We start from the raw sequence: 18,473 nt of genomic DNA on the forward strand, positions 1-18,473 counted from the left end.
CCATCCGTAAGATTCCAAACCTTGCTCCCGAGCTGGAGTCTGTCAAACCTTTCAAAAGCGCATCGCGAAAAGACAATTCCTTGCTCAATGCTCAGTGACATCAGGCAGTGCAGTGAGACTAGATGGGCAATCTGTCTAATGTTTAGTCTTTGCAAATAGTGTGTTTGAGTATTTTTTTGCAATTTTTTTATCACCCTCAATAAGTTACCACAAGAGAAGTTCACTTCGATACCCTTAGACTACGTTCTTTTTAGAGAAAATGTTTTTTTATTGAAACGTATTTAGTCCTCCCATGGCATTCACAAACGCCTCGTCCTTTTTTTGAACGTTGAAGCAAACAAAACACACTCATAGAACACTTTCAGCATACTCAAAACTATCTATCAATTATTATGAAAGCAAAAACCGTAAGACTTGTTAATAACAACTACGCCAATGGAAAATATTTATCAGCATTTTTGTTTTGCTGCTTAAACTTTATCTGCGTGAAATTCAGCCTCAATGTTGGTCACCCCATATTTTTGTATGGAAGCCCAGATATCACACACGATACAGAACAAGTTGGTCTTGATGAATTTTCAGTAAAATTTGTCTTTCTCTTTTGTGATAAAATCCTCCTATTGTGACTCTTGAGTCTTGAGCACGTACTTTTCCTATTTGAATAGGCATAAAGTTGAATTTTATAATATAATCGGCTTTTGATGTTCAATAGAGTTATAGACTAAGCTATTTCTTTTTCAGAAGTCAGTTTGTTTTAAGAATTAATTTAGAAACTATGACCATGAACAGACTCTACTTTTGTATAACTTTGTTAAGTTTAATCACTGCCTCGATTGCTGATACGTGCATCACGACGTAAGTTATATCTATTGTTTGCTTGCTCACTTTGCTCCCCACTTACTGCGCTAAAGTTTTCTGGAATAAATTTTAAGCAGAAAATTCATTTTGAGGGACATGCAGCAACTCATCTCTCTATAACCTTCAAGCAGATCTCCAATAATTGCCTAAAAGGAAAGAGACTTTTCACTTGCTAAAAAGTTGCACACAAACACTCAAATATCTGCCAAGCACGTAATTCCAACTTTGATAATGATTTTTCAAAATTTGTATCCTTTAGCACTTTTCTAATTTGCGAATCTACGAAGATTTCATCTTGTAATTTTGCTTGGCTTTGGCTGGAATACTTTTTATAGAGAAAGGCAAACCCATTACAACTGCACTTTCCCATTGCTTTAACAAAATCGTTCATCAAACCCAGGTAAATATGAACAGGTGACATGAGAACTTTCTCAGGATCTACTAGAGGAACGTTTCGATGTTAACCACTCCAGTTACTGTACGAACGATTCTCTTACAGACTAGCCTCTTATGATAGAATGCTCTTTGATAGCTCTCCTCTTCCACAAACATAAGAAGGAGCAGTGTATCCTCTTTTCCTCCAGTGAATCCCCCATTCCTCCAGTGAATTCCCATTATGGTGCCAACGACTTTAAGGTCTCCAATAAAGCTCCATTTGTAAGCATTGTTTTGAATAGCTTCCAGCAGGACTTCGACGCTTTTATGAAATTCTTTCAGATGAACTGAACGTGCTATAGGTATAGACGGTTTTTATTTTCCATTGTTCGTCTCCATGGGGAAGAGTTAAGATTTCAGGCAGTTACATATATAGTAGTTGAAAAGAACACAACTGTTACACAATGTTAGTGGGTATTCCAACACACAATGTTCTGCTTTTACAGAGAAAGATGTCCGAAGACCTTCAGCCCAATGTGCGGAACAAATGGAAAAACGTATTCCAACCATTGTTTTCTCATGCAAGCAGCTCTTTGTGACAAGTAAATGTATTTTTTGTTGTGTGCACGTGTTGTATGCTCTGCATGATAGAATAAAATGGTCATTCAAGCTGGGACAATTTAAGTGACGTCGTCGTCGTCGTCGTCGTGTGAGCGTCTGGGGCCGAGGGTCTATCCTTTTACCACTCCAGATTCACGATGTTCTCGGACTACACTGGAAGGCTACTAGAGAGCAGCCAGTCTTTGGCTTCAACATCCATGACACGCAGACTTTCCACTCCGTTAGGTGGCTTGAACATAGAGCAGTCATTGATGATGTGGTCTGCGGTCTGTTCCTCTGCACCACATTCACAGGAGGAGGAAGAGGCCAGTCCCCATTGGTGCATGGTTGAACGGAAAAGCCCGACGCCCGTACGTTGAGAATGGTTTTATTTTGTAAAACTGATGCAGAACTAAAGTAAAATATTTATTTTTCAAAAACTTCCCTAAAAGCACCGTTTCCAATGTTGCTTATTTCTGTGGCTGCTCCATTTCTAAAACACATCTTTCTTAAATAATTATTGTTAACGGTAATTGCATTTTTAGAACTCTAAATGTGGCTCATCCAGGTCGATGCCAAGGCGGCATCACTACACCAACCATGGCAACCAATCCGACTTCACAAGGCCCCTGCAAACCAGACACGTGGGTAAACGTGTCTGTACATGAACCTACATACAGGATAATAATTTCTTTTTACACCATTTTTAATACGATGAGTTAGTTAAAATGATGATTATGTGCCTGAACTGATGCAGATGTTGACGATCATGATCTTCTAAACTTCTCTGTCATTTGACATCTGTACAAAATTGTTAGTTTTTACTGTTGTGTTGTAGCATTGTTTATGGCATCAAAATTTTGTCACTTTATGTTATAAACTAATCAAAAATGCTGAAAACTGTATTGGTTATCTTGTCTTACACGCAAGCAGTCACAAGTTTTTCTGAAATAAATTTTAAGCAGAAAATGCATTTTGAGGGACATGCGGCAAGCCATCTCTTAGTTTCAAGCAGATCTCCAACAATTCCTTAAAAGGAAGGCGACTTCGCACTTTCTTAAAAGTTGCACACAAACACTTAAACATCTGGCAAGCACGTAATTCCAACTTTGATAATTGTCACGATTTCTTTCTATCTCTTACCAGGAAAAAGACTTGGAAAGGTTCAATGACGTAGTTTAATGGGTCAAACCGAAAAGCAGTCAATTAAATGTAGAAACGTTCCACTAGTGGAATGATAATCTAACTTCTTGAAGGACTTTAACGAACGGCTTCTCAAATAACTCTAATTTCGAGCACAATTTATATCAGCACCAATTCTCATCTACTTGTATTCGATTTCTTCAACTCTCAATCAACAATAATTTCTGCATCAACTACCAATCCACAACTCATAACACAACTCCCATAATCGCATAATCAACTCAATAATAATAATCACACAAATTACACCACTATTTATAAAAGGTTTGTTCGGTCTAGTAACTTCGAGAAGGTTACGTAATGTTGCATCACACGAACTCATCGTTCGGTCACGTACCATTGAGCGGCATAAACAAGCAAGTTTAAAGAAAACTCTAGAACTGCACGTAGCAATCGAAAGACCTAGAATACACGTTACATAATACAGATTTCGTAATCAAAGGTTACTTCAGGTCAATACCCGATAATAACACATCGCTCAAAATTCCATAATGAAACAGCACATTCTGTCAAGACGCAAAGCAGCCCGACGCGAGGCCTTGCACATTCGATTGATTGTGACAATAATGATTTTTCAAAATTTGTATCCTTTAGCACTTTTTTAATTTGCGAATCTACAAAGATTTCATTTTGTAATTTTGCTCTGATTTGGCTGGAATACTCTTTTAGGAGAAATGCAAACTCATTAGAACTGCTCTTTCACATTGCTTTAACAAAATTTTTCATCAAGCCCTGGTAAACATGAACAGGTGACAAGAGAACTTTCTCAGGATCTACTAGAGGAACGTTTCGATGTTAACCACTACAGTTACGTAAGACTCTCTTACAAACCAGCCTCTTCTGAGATAATGCTCTTTGGTAGATCTCTTCTTTCACAAACACCAGAAGCAGCAGTGTTTCATACTTTCCTCCATTGAATCCTCCTTTCATCCAGTGAATTCCTATCATGGTGCCAACGACTTTAAGGTGCCCAAAAAAGCTCCATTTGTAAGCAATGTACTGAATAGCTTCCAGCAGGACTTCGATGCTTTTATAAAATTCTTTCAGATAAAGTAAACGTGGTATAGATAGTTTTTACTTTCCATTGTTCGTTATTACGGGAAAGAGTTAAGATTTCAGGCAGTTATTATTATTGTAGTTGAAAAGAACACAACTGTTACACAACGTTAGTGGGTATTACAACTTACAATGTTCTGCTTTTACAGAGAAAGATGTGGGAAGACCTTAAGCCCAATGTGTGGAACGAATGGAAAAACGTATTCCAACCATTGTTTTCTCATGCAAGCAGCTCTTTGTGACAAGTAAATGTATTTTTAGTAAATTATGAAAAAAATATTTAATTTACTCAGAAAATATTCAGTCTCTTTCAAACTAACCCTCACAATATAAACACATAAAAAATTAATTACTGGCTAATGTAGGATGTTGGATGTAGGCTAATGTAGAATCACTATTGATTTGATCACAATTGATTATATTTGAATAAGGACTTCTCATGATACTCCTTTAGGTGAAACAGGCTGTTAAGGATTCAAATAGTAATAATTATATATATTTGATTTAAATGAAAATATAAATTGTCAACAAATTGCAATGATAATATTTTGAAACAGGCTGTTAAAGGGGTACTAAAGGGAAAACCTGACTTGGCGATTTTCCACGTTCTTTGTGTTTAACATGCTACCATAAAACGATTTTCAATAAAATTTTGCCCCATTGCGGTTTGACCACCATTGTGCGCATGCTTTTGTCAGAGCTTTCAAAACTAGATTGGGTCTGAGCAACGAAGCGTGCGACTGTACAGTTTACGTAACAAAAGACTAGCAATCAACCGATCACGCAATAATTGTTACTGCGGGCGATTTGACTGTAGGCTATGTATGTATGTACATCAAAACAGCGCATTTCAACATCAAAACAGCAGACAGTTTGCTCAAAACATCAGATGTGGTAACGTGGCTTTTGTTATTGCTGTCTTTTATTACGAATTCTCGAGCAGTGTTTGCACGTTTTGGTCATTTTGAAAAAAAATGAAAATAAATGAAATACTGGATTTTCGGCCTTGCCAGCGCCATTGAAAACAATTTTTTTTGGGTAATTGTTTTTGAAATGTATTCTTGAATGTTCATTTTACTCATTTTAATGCTTAATTCCGGTTTGAAATTTTCATTTAGTATGCCTTTAAGGATTCAGATAGTAATAACTATGTTTGATTTAAATGAAATGATAAAGTGTCAACAAAATGCAATGAAAATATTTTTCATTTTAATATATTTATTTGAAACAATTTTAAACGATTTTAGTTTCTATATATCGCTGCAAGGCCACGTGTTGTATGCTCTGCGTGATTGAATAAAACGGCCATTCAAGCTGGAACAATTTGAATGACGTCATGAATGGTTTTATTTTGTAAAACTGATGCAGAAGTAAAGTAAAATATTCATTTTTTAAAAACTTTCCTAAAAGCACCGTTTCCAAACACATATTTCTTAATATTTATTGCTAACGGTCATTGCATTTTCAGAAATCTAAATATTGCTCATCCAGGTCGATGCCAAGGCGGCATCACTGCAACGACAATGGCAGTCAATCCGACTTCACAAGGCCCCTGCAAACCTAATACGTGGGTAAACGTGTCTGTACATGAACCTACATATGGGATAATAATTTCATTTTACACCATTTTTATTGCGATGAGTTAAAGTTAAAATGATGATTATGTGCCTGATCTGATGCAGATTTGGCGATCATGATCTTCCAAACTTCTCTGTCATTTGACATCTGTATAAAATTGTTAGTTTTTACTAAAGTGTTGTAGCATTGTTGATTTAAATGTTTATGGCAAAAATACTTTTTTATATTATAAACTAATCAAGAATGCTGAAAGCCATTTTGGTTATCTTGTCTTACACGCAAGCAGTCACAGGAAAAGCTTTGCACAAATTAAGAAAATGCGAGTAGGCCCTACAGTACATCAGTTTAGATGCAGTTTTTGAGCTGATTCCGATTATACCTTTAATTTTCTGTATCACATTTTCAAGATATCGTTGAATTCGTGTTTTTCAGAAAAATCATTAAAAACATAACACAGCTATGATACTGTACATATGTTTAGCAAATGACTTTTTTTGGCGCACATGACTGGGGTCATCACGATATATCATCCAACAGTCAAGCCCCATCTTTAACTCATTTTAAGAATCTTGGTAACAAGCTTCCATAGCTTGAATGTCCTGGAAAAATATTTCACCTTGTTCCTCACTGACTGCGCCAAGGTTATTTGGAATAAATTTTAAGCAGAAATGCATTTTGAGAGACATGCGGCATTAGGGTGTCCCTTTTGAAGCAATTTTTTCATTTCAACTTTCCTGGACGATAGATTTTTACCTTAGCCCAAACTATTATTAAATCCAAAATTTTTTTGAAATCTGATCTGTTTAGACCCTGCCCCAACACCATTTTTAAATCGAGCCCCCTAAATCACGTTTTTAATGACAAAATTAGTACTATTTGAGCTAGATATATGTTGTTGGTATTCATTTTCATTGATTTGCAAAAAGAAAGACACTTGCATGCCTTAATTCAAGTTTTGAACAACTTTTTTATTAATTCATTTTATAGTATCAATGTAAATGCTTCTTAAATTGACCGATGAAGTGATATGATTCTTTCTGAGATTTAGGCAAAAGTTAAATTGATAAAAGCACATCTAATTTATTGACCAAAAAGTAACAGCACATCGCATTTCACACAATAGAATCTATGTTTGCTTGGATTTTCTGGTGACACGATATTTTTTTCCGATCCATGGCTTTTATTCTTCCTTCTATGATGCACAAAGCTTCACCAATTTTTCGTCTTTGTCCGGCTATCCTCCCAGTTGCTGTTGTTGTCAGTTTAACTCCATGTTCTACAGATTGAGATAATCTTGGACTTGGATAATTTAGATGAAGAGGATGTTCCACAAATTGCTGAATGTTAATGCATGATTTGGTCATGGGAGCTGAGAGGTTTGTTTGTTTTTTGTATCCAGGCTTACACCTGGTGGTTGAAGATTTATATTAAGTGGATGGGAAGGCAAGGAAGCCGATCTTCTTGTCCATTTCAGGCATGCCTTTAAGTTTCTTGCCAGAGACACAGCCGCATGCTCTAGCACGGTGTCGAACCGGCGCCCTTTCGATTGCCTTTCCAGGGCTCTCACCACTCGGCTATGCAGCAGACAGGGGAGGTTCATTCAAGAGAATGATTCCTTTTTTGTTTGAGAGACCATTGTGGAGACCCACTGCCATATATGGTTATCATTTCTGTACTGTATAAGATGTTGCCTCAAAATTTAATTTGGGAAGGTGAAACTCTTGCACTGAAGAATTTTACGATTGACTTTCATCATTGGTGGTGCGCCTAATCTTATAGATTAGTTTGACTGCATTAGCTGTGATGGTTTTGTAATCATCGCCCAGCATTGCCAAAAGCACATTTTCGGGATGAGCAAAAAAGCAATTTTGTTGAACACTCTGTTGAATGACTAGGAACACTTCATTGCCATTTAATAGATTCTTTTGCGATTGCATTTCTTGAAAAAGATTCTACGGCCCATCCATGATTGTACTTTGATATTTGGCTTGAATGTGACTTTTCCAATTATATTTTGCAAGAAGCCTGATTTTTTTTGTAAGGTGCATGTTGTAATTGGTATTTCATGGATAGGTAAACCCTTAGAACACGTGATCCCAAAGTCAGCCAGCGAGAATGGCACAGTGGACCAATTTTGTCTTATTCTGTCTATAAAAAAATTGGTCCACTGTGTCATTCTCACTGGCTGACTTTGGAATCACAAGTTTTAAGGGTTTACATATCCATGGATACCCATTACAAAATGCACCTTACAAAAAAAATTAGCCTTGCAAAATATATTTTATGTTTGTCGTACAGCTGGTGGTTGAAGATTCCCTGAGATTTATATTAAGTGGACGGGAAGGCAAGGAAGCCAACCTTCGTGTCCACTTCAGGCATGCCTTTAAGTTTCCTGCCAAAGACACAGCTCATGCTCTTAAGCGGTGCCGAACCGGCTCCCTTTCGATTGCCGTACCAGGGCTCTCACCACTCGGCTATGCAGCCGACGCAAAATATATTGTTGGCGTTTATTGGAAACGTCACATTCAAGCTAAATAAAAAAGTATTATCAGGGATGAGCCGAACAATCTTTTTCAAGAAATGCAGTTGAAAAAGAATCTATTCAATGGCAATGAAGTGCTCGTAGTGTTCAACAGAGTGTTCAACAAAATTGCTTTTTTGCTCATCCCGAAAATGTGCTTTTGGCAATGCTGGGCGATGATTACAAAACCATCACAGCTAATGCAGTCAAACAAATCTATAAGATTAGGCGCACCACCAATGATGAAAGTCAATCGTAAAATTCTTCAGTGCAAGAATTTCACCTTCCCAAATTAAATTTTGAGGCAACATCTCATACAGTACAGAAATGATAACCATATATGGCAGTGGGTGCTTCACAATATCTTACCACTCAAACAAAAAAGGAATCATTCCCTTGAAGGAACCTCCCCTGACCAAATCATGCATTAACATTAAGCAATTGTGGAACATCCTTTTCATCTAAATTATCCAAGTCACACTCAATCTGTAGAACATGGAGTTGAACTGACAACAACAGCAACTGGGCGGATAGCCGGGTAAAATGACAAATTGGTGAAGCTTTGTGCACCATAGAAGGAAGAAAAAAGCCATGGATCGGAAAAAATATCGTGTCACCAAAAAATCCAAGCAAACATAGATTCTATTGTGTGAAATGCGATGTGCTGTTACTTCTTGGTCAATAAGTTAGTACCGGTAGTGCTTTCATCACTTTTTCTTTTGCCTAAATCTCAGAAAGAAATCATATTATCTCATCGGTCAATTTAAGAAGCATTTAAATTGATATTATAAAATAAATTAAAAAAAAAATTGTTCAAATCTTGATTTAAGGCATGCAAGTGTCTTCCTTTCTGAAAATCAATAAAAATGAATACCAACAACATATATCTAGCTCAAATAGTACTAATTTTGTCATTAAAAACGTGATTTAAGGGGCTCGATTTAAAAATGCTGATGGGGCAGGGTTTAAACAGAGTCAGATTTCAAAAATAAATTTGGATTTAATAATATTTTGGTCTAAGGCAAAAATCTATCACCCAGGAAAGTTGAAATGAAAAAATTGCCTCAAAAGGGGCCACCCTAATGCGGCAACCAATCTCTCTAAAAGCTTCAAGCAGATCTCCAACAATTGCTTGAAAGGAAGGCGACTTCACACTTTCTAAAAAGTTGCACACAAACACTCAAATATCTGCCAAGCACGTAATTCCAACTTTGATAATGATTTTTCAAAATTTGTATCCTTTAGCACTTTTCTAATTTTGGAATCTACGAAGATTTCATCTTGTGACTTTGCTTGGCTTTGGCTGAAAACTTTTTGCGGAGAAATGCAAACTCATTAGAACTGCTCTTTTCCATTCTTAACAAAATTTTTCATCAAACCCAGGTAAATATGAACAGGTGACAAGAGAACTTTCTCAGGATCTACTAGAGGAACGTTTCGATGTTAACTGCTCCAGTTACGTACCAGCCTCTTCTGATACAGTGCTCTTTGGTAGCTCTCCTCTTCCACAAACACAAGAAGCAACAGTGTTTCATACTTTCCTCCAGTGAATCCTCCTTTCATCCTTTGAATTCCCATCATGGTGCCAACGACTTTAAGGTGTCCAAAAATCTCCATTTGTAAGCAATGTACTGAATAGCTTCCAGCAGGACTTCGATGCTTTTATAAAATTCTTTCAGATGAACTGTACGTGCTACAGGTATAGACGGTTTTTATTTTCCATTGTTCCTTATAATGGGGAAGAGTTAAGCTTTGAGGCAGTTACATATATAGTAGTTGAAAAGAACACAACTGTTACACAATGTTGATGGGTATTACAACATACAATGTTCCGCTTTTACAGAGAAAGATGTCCGAAGACCTTCAGCCCAATGTGCGGATCGGATGGAAGAACGTATTCCAACCATTGTTTTCTCATGCAAGCAGCTCTTTGTGACAAGTAAAAGCATTTTTTGTAAATTATTAAAAAAACTCACAATATAAACACATATATTAATTACTAGCTAATGTAGGATGTAGGCTAATGTAGGATCACTATTGATTCGATCACAATTGATTATATTTGAATAAGGACTTCTCATGATACAACTTTAGGTGAAACAGGCTGTTAAGGATTCAGATAGTAATAACTGTATTTGATTTAACTGAAATTATAAATTGTCAACAAAATACAATGATAATATTTTTCACTTTGATTATTATTTGAAACAATTTTAAACGTTTTTAGTTTCTATATATCGCTGCAAGGCCACGTGTTGTATGCTCTGCGTGATTGAATAAAACGGCCATTCAAGCTGGAACAATTTGAATGACGTCAAGAATGGTTTTATTTTGTAAAACTGATGCAGAACTAAAGTAAAATATTCATTTTTTAAAAACTTTCCTAAAAGCACCGTTTGCAATGCGGCTTATTTCTGTGGCTGCTCCACTTCTAAAACACATCTTTCTTAATAATTATTGTTAACGGTCATTGCATTTTCAGAAATCTAAATATTGCTCATCCAGGTCGATGCCAAGGCGGCATCACTGCAACGACAATGGCAACCAATATGACTTCACAAGGACCCTGCAAACCTAATACGTGGGTAAACGTGTCTGTACATGAACCTACATATGGGATAATAATTTCATTTTACGCCATTTTTATTGCGATGAGTTCAAGTTAAAATGATGATTAATTATGTGACTGGTCTGATGCAGACGTTGACGATCATGATCTTCCAAACTTCTCTGTCATTTGACATCTGTATAAAATTGTTAGTTTTGACTGTTTTAGCGTTGTTCATGGCAAAAATACTTTTTTATATTATAAACTAATCAAGAATGCTGAAAGCTATATTGGTGATCTTGTCTTACTCGCAAGCAGTCGTAGGAAAAGCTCTGCGTGAATTGAGTTTAATTAAGTTTATCCCATGCCTTCTTAGAAAGCAACAGTGGCCGAGTGATTGGCGCGTTGGGCTCGCAGTCGAGAGCCTGCATGTTCGACTCCAGCCACCCGCAATTGCTGTTGTTTCTCTACCCAGTTATCGAGTAATGGGTAGTACCAAATTTAAGTCATAAGTAGAGTAGACAACCGGAAACAGACATTGCAGTCGGCTGCAGCGTAGGTCAGGTGTACGTCGGAAGGCGCACACCGATGCATAGCGCTCAAGTCCGATTTCCCACAATGCAGGATAAAGATAAACAAACAAACAATTACACTGGTCAACAAAATTTCACTCTATTTTTTAAAAGAAAATTCGAGTATATCATTTGACATGTATTTTTGAGCTGATTCCAATTATACTTTTATTTTTCTGTAACACATTTTCAAGATATCGTTGAATTCGTGTTTTCAGAAAAATTATTAAAAACATAACACAGCTATTGATTGATTGATTGAATCTTTATCCTCGGACTGGGAAAGCTTCTTGCAGAGCTTAATCCTGGCAGTTTCGCATACTTGTAGAGGCTTCGCATCACTGACGCAGGCCCGGTCACCGAGATTGACAGAGTGAAGTTTCCGATCGTTGTCGGGGAATTATTCCATCCATTAGATGCCGCTGAATGGAGAACAGTCCTTAACGTGCGTTGCTCAAGCGCACACCCCGAGAGTCGAACCACCGCCGCTTGATCTTGAAGTTTCTTCGTTCCAGAAGTGACGCGCTAACCAATTGAGCTATCGGGGCGGACGATACGGGGCGGACGATAATTGAGCTATGATACTGTGCATATGTTTAGCAAATGACTTTCTTTGGCGCACATGACTGGGTTCATCACGATATATCATCCAACAGTAAAGCCCCATCTTTAACTCATTTTAAGAATCTTGGTAACAAGTTTCTATAGCTTGAATGTCCTTGTCAAATTTTTCACCTTGTTCATCATTGATTGCGCCAAGGTTTTCTGGAATAAATTTAAAGCAGAAAGTGCATTTTGAGAGACATGCGGCAACCCATCTCTTAGCTTCAAGTAGATCTTCAACTATTGCCTAAAAGGAAGGCGAATTCGCACTTGCTAAAAAGTTGCACACAACCACTTAAATATTTTGCAAGCATTATACTGAATAGCTTCCAGCAGGACTTCGATGCTTTTATAAATTTCTTTTCAGATGAACTGATAGGTATAGGCATAGACGGTTTTATACTTTCCATTGTTCCTTATTATGGGGAGAAGTTAAGCTTTGAGGCAGTTGCATATATTGTAGTTGAAAAGAACACAACTGTTGCACACTTTTAGTGGGTCTTACAATACACATTGTTTTGCTTTTACAGAAGAAAATGTCCGATAACCGTCAGCCCATTGTGCGGATCGGATGGAAGAAGTTATGCCAACAATTGTTTTCTCACTGAAGTAGCTCGTTGTGACAAGTAAAAGTATTTTTATTAAATTATAAAAAAAGAGTTAATTTACTCAGAAAATATACAGCCTCTTTCAAACTAACCCTCACAATATAAACACAAATATGAATTACTATCTTGCAATATTTTCAAAAGCGCATTACTCCATCATATGCTGCCGAATAACCAATTTTAGGACCACAAGAAACAATGAGAATTTCATGACAAGACAAAAATAACACCAGACTCGTCTTGGTGAAATGCATATAGTAATTTCTGGATTATAGGCACTTATGTGATTCCAAAAATATTAAATATTCTTGTGATGAAATGTTGATTTTTCACCAATGAAACTTCTTTTTCAAAGTTTTAAATAATTTTGTGGGTTACTTTACGTAAACTTCACAAAAGCAACATTTTGTTACACAACCAGAGACGCAGGCTAACAACTTCTATGTCGGTGTAGGGCTTCAATACAGATGTTGCTGTGTTAGAATACTTCATTGCAGTTTATGGAGCGACACTCACTGGAAATAAAATTGTCATGAACTTGAAAATCTAAATTGATAAATTTTCAAGTTTCAAAGATTTTTAACATCAATCTATTTGTAGAACGCCAAAGATGGCCTTTTGGGAACAAATTTTGAAAGCCGGCTATCATGTTTTCAAATATATATACCCACACATCATTTTAGCTGTGTTGGTCGGTCTAAGATTAACCTGTGTTAGATTTACCTGTGTTAGCCAGTTTAAGATTAACCTGGCAAGATCAAATTGTTTATACTAACCAGTACAAAAGAAAACTTGATCAAACAACTTTTCATTATTGGATTTTTATAGAACAAACAAAATCTAATCGCTTCTGTAGAAACGTGTTCAAACTGCCAAGTAAACCTGTTTAGCACTGACTGCAGCAAACAATTTTGTATCAAGAATTACAAAAATTAATTACAATATTTGAAATCTAAATGAAAAGATAAATTGTCTGTAAAATACAATGATAATATTTTTCACTTTGATATATTTATTTGAAACAATTTTAAACGTTTTTAGTTTCTATATATCGCTGCAAGGCCACGTGTTGTATGCTCTGCGTGATTGAATAAAACGGCCATTCAAGCTGGAACAATTTGAATGACGTCAAGAATGACGTCATGAATGGTTTTATTTTATAAAACTGATGCAGAACTAAAGTAAAATATTTATTTTTCAAAATGTTCCTAAAAGCACCGTTTCCAATGTGGCTTATTTCTGTGGCTGCTCCACTTCTAAAACATATCTTTCTTAAATAGTTATTATTGTTAACGGTCATTGCATTTTCAGAACTCTACGTCTGGCTCATGAAGGGTATTGCCAACGTGCCACCACTGCAACGACCAAGGCAGCCAATCCGACTTCACAAGGACCCTGCAAACCTGACACGTGGGTAGACGTGTCTGTGCATGAACCTGCATACAGAATAACCTATTGATTTTACACCATTTTTATTGCGATGAGTTAAAGTTAAAATGATGATTATGTGCCTGATCTGATGCAGACGTTGGCGATCATGATCTTCCAAACTTCTCTGTCATTTGACATCTGTATAAAATTGTTAGTTTTTACTGTTGTGTTGTAGCATTGTTTATGGCAAAAATACTTTTTTATATTATAAACTAATCAAGAATGCTGAAAACCATATTGGTTATCTTGTCTTACACGCAAGCAATCACAGGAAAAGCTTTGCATAAATTAAGAGTTTACTTAAGTCTATCCCATGCCTTCTTAGAACAATTACACTGGTCAACTAAATTTCACTTAATTTTTTTAAAAGAAAATGCGAGTAGCTCTATATCATTTGAGATGTATTTTTTGAGCTGATTCCGATGCTGATACTTGCTGATATGATAAATGCTTTTAAATGCTGATACTTTTAACTTTCTGTATCACATTTTCAAGATATCGTTGAATTCGTGTTTTCAGAAAAATCATTAAAAACATAACACAACTATGATACTGTACATATGTTTAGCAAATGACTTTTTTGGCGCACATGACTGGGGTCATCACGATATTTCATCAAACAGTCAAGCCCCATCTTTAACTCATTTTAAGAATCCTGGTAACAAGTTTCCATAGCTTGAATGTCCTGGAAAAATTGTTCACCTTGTTCCTCACTGACTGCGCCAAGGTTATGTGGAATAAATTTTAAGCAGAAAATGCATTTTGAGAGACATGCGGCAACCCATCTCTTAGTTTCAAGCAGATCTTCCACAATTGCTTAAAAGGAAGGCGACTTCACACTTTCTAAAACGTTGCACACAAACACTTAAATATCTGCCAAGCACGTAACTCCTCCTTTAATATTTATGTTTCAAAATTTGTATCCTTTAGCACTTTTCTAATTAGCGGGTCTACGATGATTTCATCTTGTAATTTTGCTTGGCTTATGATGGAAAACGTTTTGCGGTAAAATGCAAACTCATTAGAACTGCACTTTCCCATTGCTTTAATTTTTTTTTTTATTTAAACCAGATTAATTGATTGGTTGAATTTTATGCTTGGACTGGGAAAGCTTCTTGCAGAGCTTAATCCTGGCAGTTTTGCATACTTGTAGAGGCTTTGAATTACTGACACAGGCCTAATCTCGAATTTTTTCGGTAAATGTACTTCGGTAAGTGTAGTGATTATTGATTGAGTTTCGCTTTGTAGCAGCATGACCGTTGCTTACTTCACAACTTCCATTTCAGCCTGGATGTGACAGCAATGTACGCCTTTGTACCTCCTAAGAAAGCGATCAACAATGTAATCCAAAAACTGTCGGTAGGAAGAACACAACTATTCAGCCAGTTTCACCCTAAAGAGGTCGGTTCTCTCCTCGAGATTATCCAGTCCTTAAAAGCAATCCTTAACGTGCGTTGCTCAAGCGCACACCCCGAGAGTCGAACCAACGCCGCTTGATCTTGAAGCTTCTTCGTTCCAAAGAGTTATTCTCCTGAGTTATTGGGGCGGACGTCAATATGAACGTGTGACAAGAGAATTTTCTTAGGATCTACTAGAGGAAAGTTTCGATGTTTACCACTCCAGTTGCGTACGTTTCTCTTACAGACTAGCCTCTTCTGATATAATGCTAGTTGGTAGCTCTCCTCTTTCACAAACATAAGAAGCAGCAGTGTTTCCTCTTTTTCTCCAGTGAATCCTCCTTGCATTCCCATCAAAGTGCCAACGATTGAAGGTCTCCACAAATGCTCTATTTGTGAGCACTGTACTGAATAGCTTCCAGAAGGACTTCGATGCTTTCATAGAATTCTTTCAGATGAATTGAATGTGCTATAGATATAGATAATTTTTAGATTTTCCATTGTGCAACAATGCACCTTTCAATTTTATCTTCGATGAGTCGAAGTAAAGGCACCACTCAACAACAATGTGCGCTTCGCTAAATGTTTAAAACAATTCGTTAATGTTGTTGCAGCAGCAAAGCGGTTCGTATACCGTGAATGCTTCGGCCAGGTCTAAGTTTTGCTTTCTGTAATGACTTACGACTACATCTTTTTCAAGCAATTTGTTTTCTTTAATCTTGATAGAAGCAGTTCTGACGTTTCGTTGGAATGATACAAATCTCTTAGAAGGTCATTTAAATGTTCCTGGCACAACAGAATTGGTTTTGAACATTCTTCTGTTTCGTATTAGGACTCGTCAGAACGACTAGATTAACAAACATTGTGAAAAACAAGCGTATCATTTAGATTTTTTTATTTTAAAGCTGCAGTTTTACATAAGCTACTTACTCAAACAACATACATACTCAGCCCTGAAGCACTAACTACTTCTAGAGTTAACAGAATATACCACTTACTTTATTTTTCGAAATCATTGAAAAAAGATTTTCCCCATACTGTCCTCATCAGCGATATCAGTCAGGCACAGATGGAATGCTTCATAAATTACGTTACTACTGGATTACATTGCATTGCACAACCTGCGTACAATCAAACTATATATCATAACATTGATAATTTAAATGCAAATATCTCAAAAAACTGATGTGCTAAAAAAACACATTTTTGGAATCAGCGTCAAAAACCTTCAACAATCTCCTAATCTGGTCGTTTAAAATTACTTGTTGACCTGTGTTATCATAAGGATAGTAATAACAGTGCGCTTTCAAGACCAAGTACTCTTACTAATCGTTTTACAGCTTTTAAAGTTTATTTGCTAGCGCTAGATATTAGCGTTTCTTCATTGCCAATATAGTATAAAGTGATCTACGTGATGCTCAAATATTTTCAGACGACACTGCGCCAAAGGAGGGACAAGAGTGTGCGGGTCAGATGGAAATACTTATCGAAACCAATGCTTTCTTCAGGCTCAAGCCACTACATGCGACAGGTAGATATGATGTGATGATAACATTTGCAAAACATAATACAAGGGGTCCCAAATATGCTTGGGGTCCAAAATATACTTCATTACTTGATAGTCCTTGATGATACTGTCTGAGAGTCAGTTATTTTCATAGCGAAATAACTGAAAGACGTTTGTGATTTAGTTTACGAGTTCAAACTTCAATGCGTCATTATACCAACTGCCACCTTACCTATTTTATAAACACACAATCGCCTATAGAGTGTATCAGTGATTATACACTCCATCCAAAATATCCAGAAATAAACTAAGCTGAATATTTTCAGCTAAATTTCTAATGAAAGTGAAGAATAAGGTCTTACGCCTCTCGTCTGTGAGGCCGACTTATGTTTAATTTATGAGAAATGTATAACACAGAACTAATCTAAAGTACTGGTCAGTAGTCCCATCAGTTGAAGTCATTCACCGAGCAATCAATTTTTACTGTAAAAATATTATTTTGCAGCTCACTTACCATGGAACGTACTGGATCATGCAGTAAAGATGGAAACAGGCCACTTAAAGGCGGGGAAACCAACTGTGGATTCTATCAAAGGCTGCTGAGGGATTTTGCAAGAAAAGCTGATTCCGTGGCTGACCAATTGAAACAAATGGCTTCCAAGTACCGGGAACTCGCTGGTGAAAATGTAGGAAGAATCAAGTTGGAATCTTTGTGAAAGAACAACTAAACAGTGTCGACTGTGACAGCACAGTGAAACCTTCTCTGACGAGTGATCAGAATGAATTTGTGTTAATTTGACTTGTGTGATAAGAAAAAAACTAGTCTTGTATCTTCAAATTAGTTCGATGAAATAAATTGTGTCGCTGTGCACTTCACAAAGAGTGGGTTGTTACTTTTATTGATGAAAATGATTTAATTTTTGACTTAACTTCAAAGCTTAAATTCTCAATTCTGCGTCATCGCTTTCACAGAGCAATCGAAACGTTGAAAAGTATGACCAAGACCTGAACGTGATAAAGAATTTTCTAATCAATTCTATTTGAATAAGAACCTTCTGATGATCCCAATAAGAATAAAATAGCCTGTTATTCAAGATTTTTAGGTGAATAGTTGCTGCATTTGATGTGATTTTAAAAGTATGTTAAAATTATATAGTGTTCGTTCCTGGTTTCCGGGTCTCCTGGAGAGAGACTGTGTTCTGGACCTCAGTTCAAAAGGATCTCCTGAACCCCACTGCTGAAACTATAGCACGGGTCGGCAACCTTTAGCATTGGAAGAGGTTTATCAATACAAATGTATTCAAGTAATGCTGAAATTAAATAGTTAGCTATACTGCGTAGCTACAAATTACCATTAGCCTACTAGCTACAAAGCAAACCGTAGCCACAAAGGTAAAGTGTTGCGCCTCCTTGTCGGAACTATTCGTTTTTTGATCATTGCAACATAATGGTTTAATTGTGACACGAACTAATACAAAAAAATATCACGTGAGCCAGAGCGCAGAGATAAAAGAGCCGCATGCGGCTCCGGAGCCGCAGGTTGCCGACCGCTGAAGTATTATAGTGTGGGTGGCATAAGACTACTATGCCTACAAGCAATGACTTTATTTCAACAA

General features: G+C 36.6%; 1 protein-coding gene across 1 annotated transcript; it reads left to right on the top strand.

The window, feature by feature from the left end:
- Positions 1 to 760: 760 nt before the first annotated feature.
- Positions 761 to 17,590, top strand: LOC145771377 (serine protease inhibitor dipetalogastin-like). Its single transcript, XM_082583133.1, has 11 exons — positions 761 to 855; positions 1,740 to 1,835; positions 2,379 to 2,477; positions 4,242 to 4,337; positions 5,561 to 5,659; positions 10,035 to 10,130; positions 10,674 to 10,772; positions 12,445 to 12,540; positions 13,834 to 13,932; positions 16,783 to 16,881; positions 17,363 to 17,590. Exons 1-11 carry the CDS (start codon positions 776 to 778, stop codon positions 17,571 to 17,573), a joined length of 1,170 nt encoding a protein of 389 aa, XP_082439259.1. The 5' UTR covers positions 761 to 775; the 3' UTR covers positions 17,574 to 17,590.
- The last annotated feature ends 883 nt before the right edge of the window (positions 17,591 to 18,473 follow it).

The sequence above is a fragment of the Aplidium turbinatum genome, chromosome 5 (assembly GCF_918807975.1).
Source record: "Aplidium turbinatum chromosome 5, kaAplTurb1.1, whole genome shotgun sequence".
In the NCBI taxonomy this organism is placed as follows: Eukaryota; Metazoa; Chordata; class Ascidiacea; order Aplousobranchia; family Polyclinidae; genus Aplidium; species Aplidium turbinatum.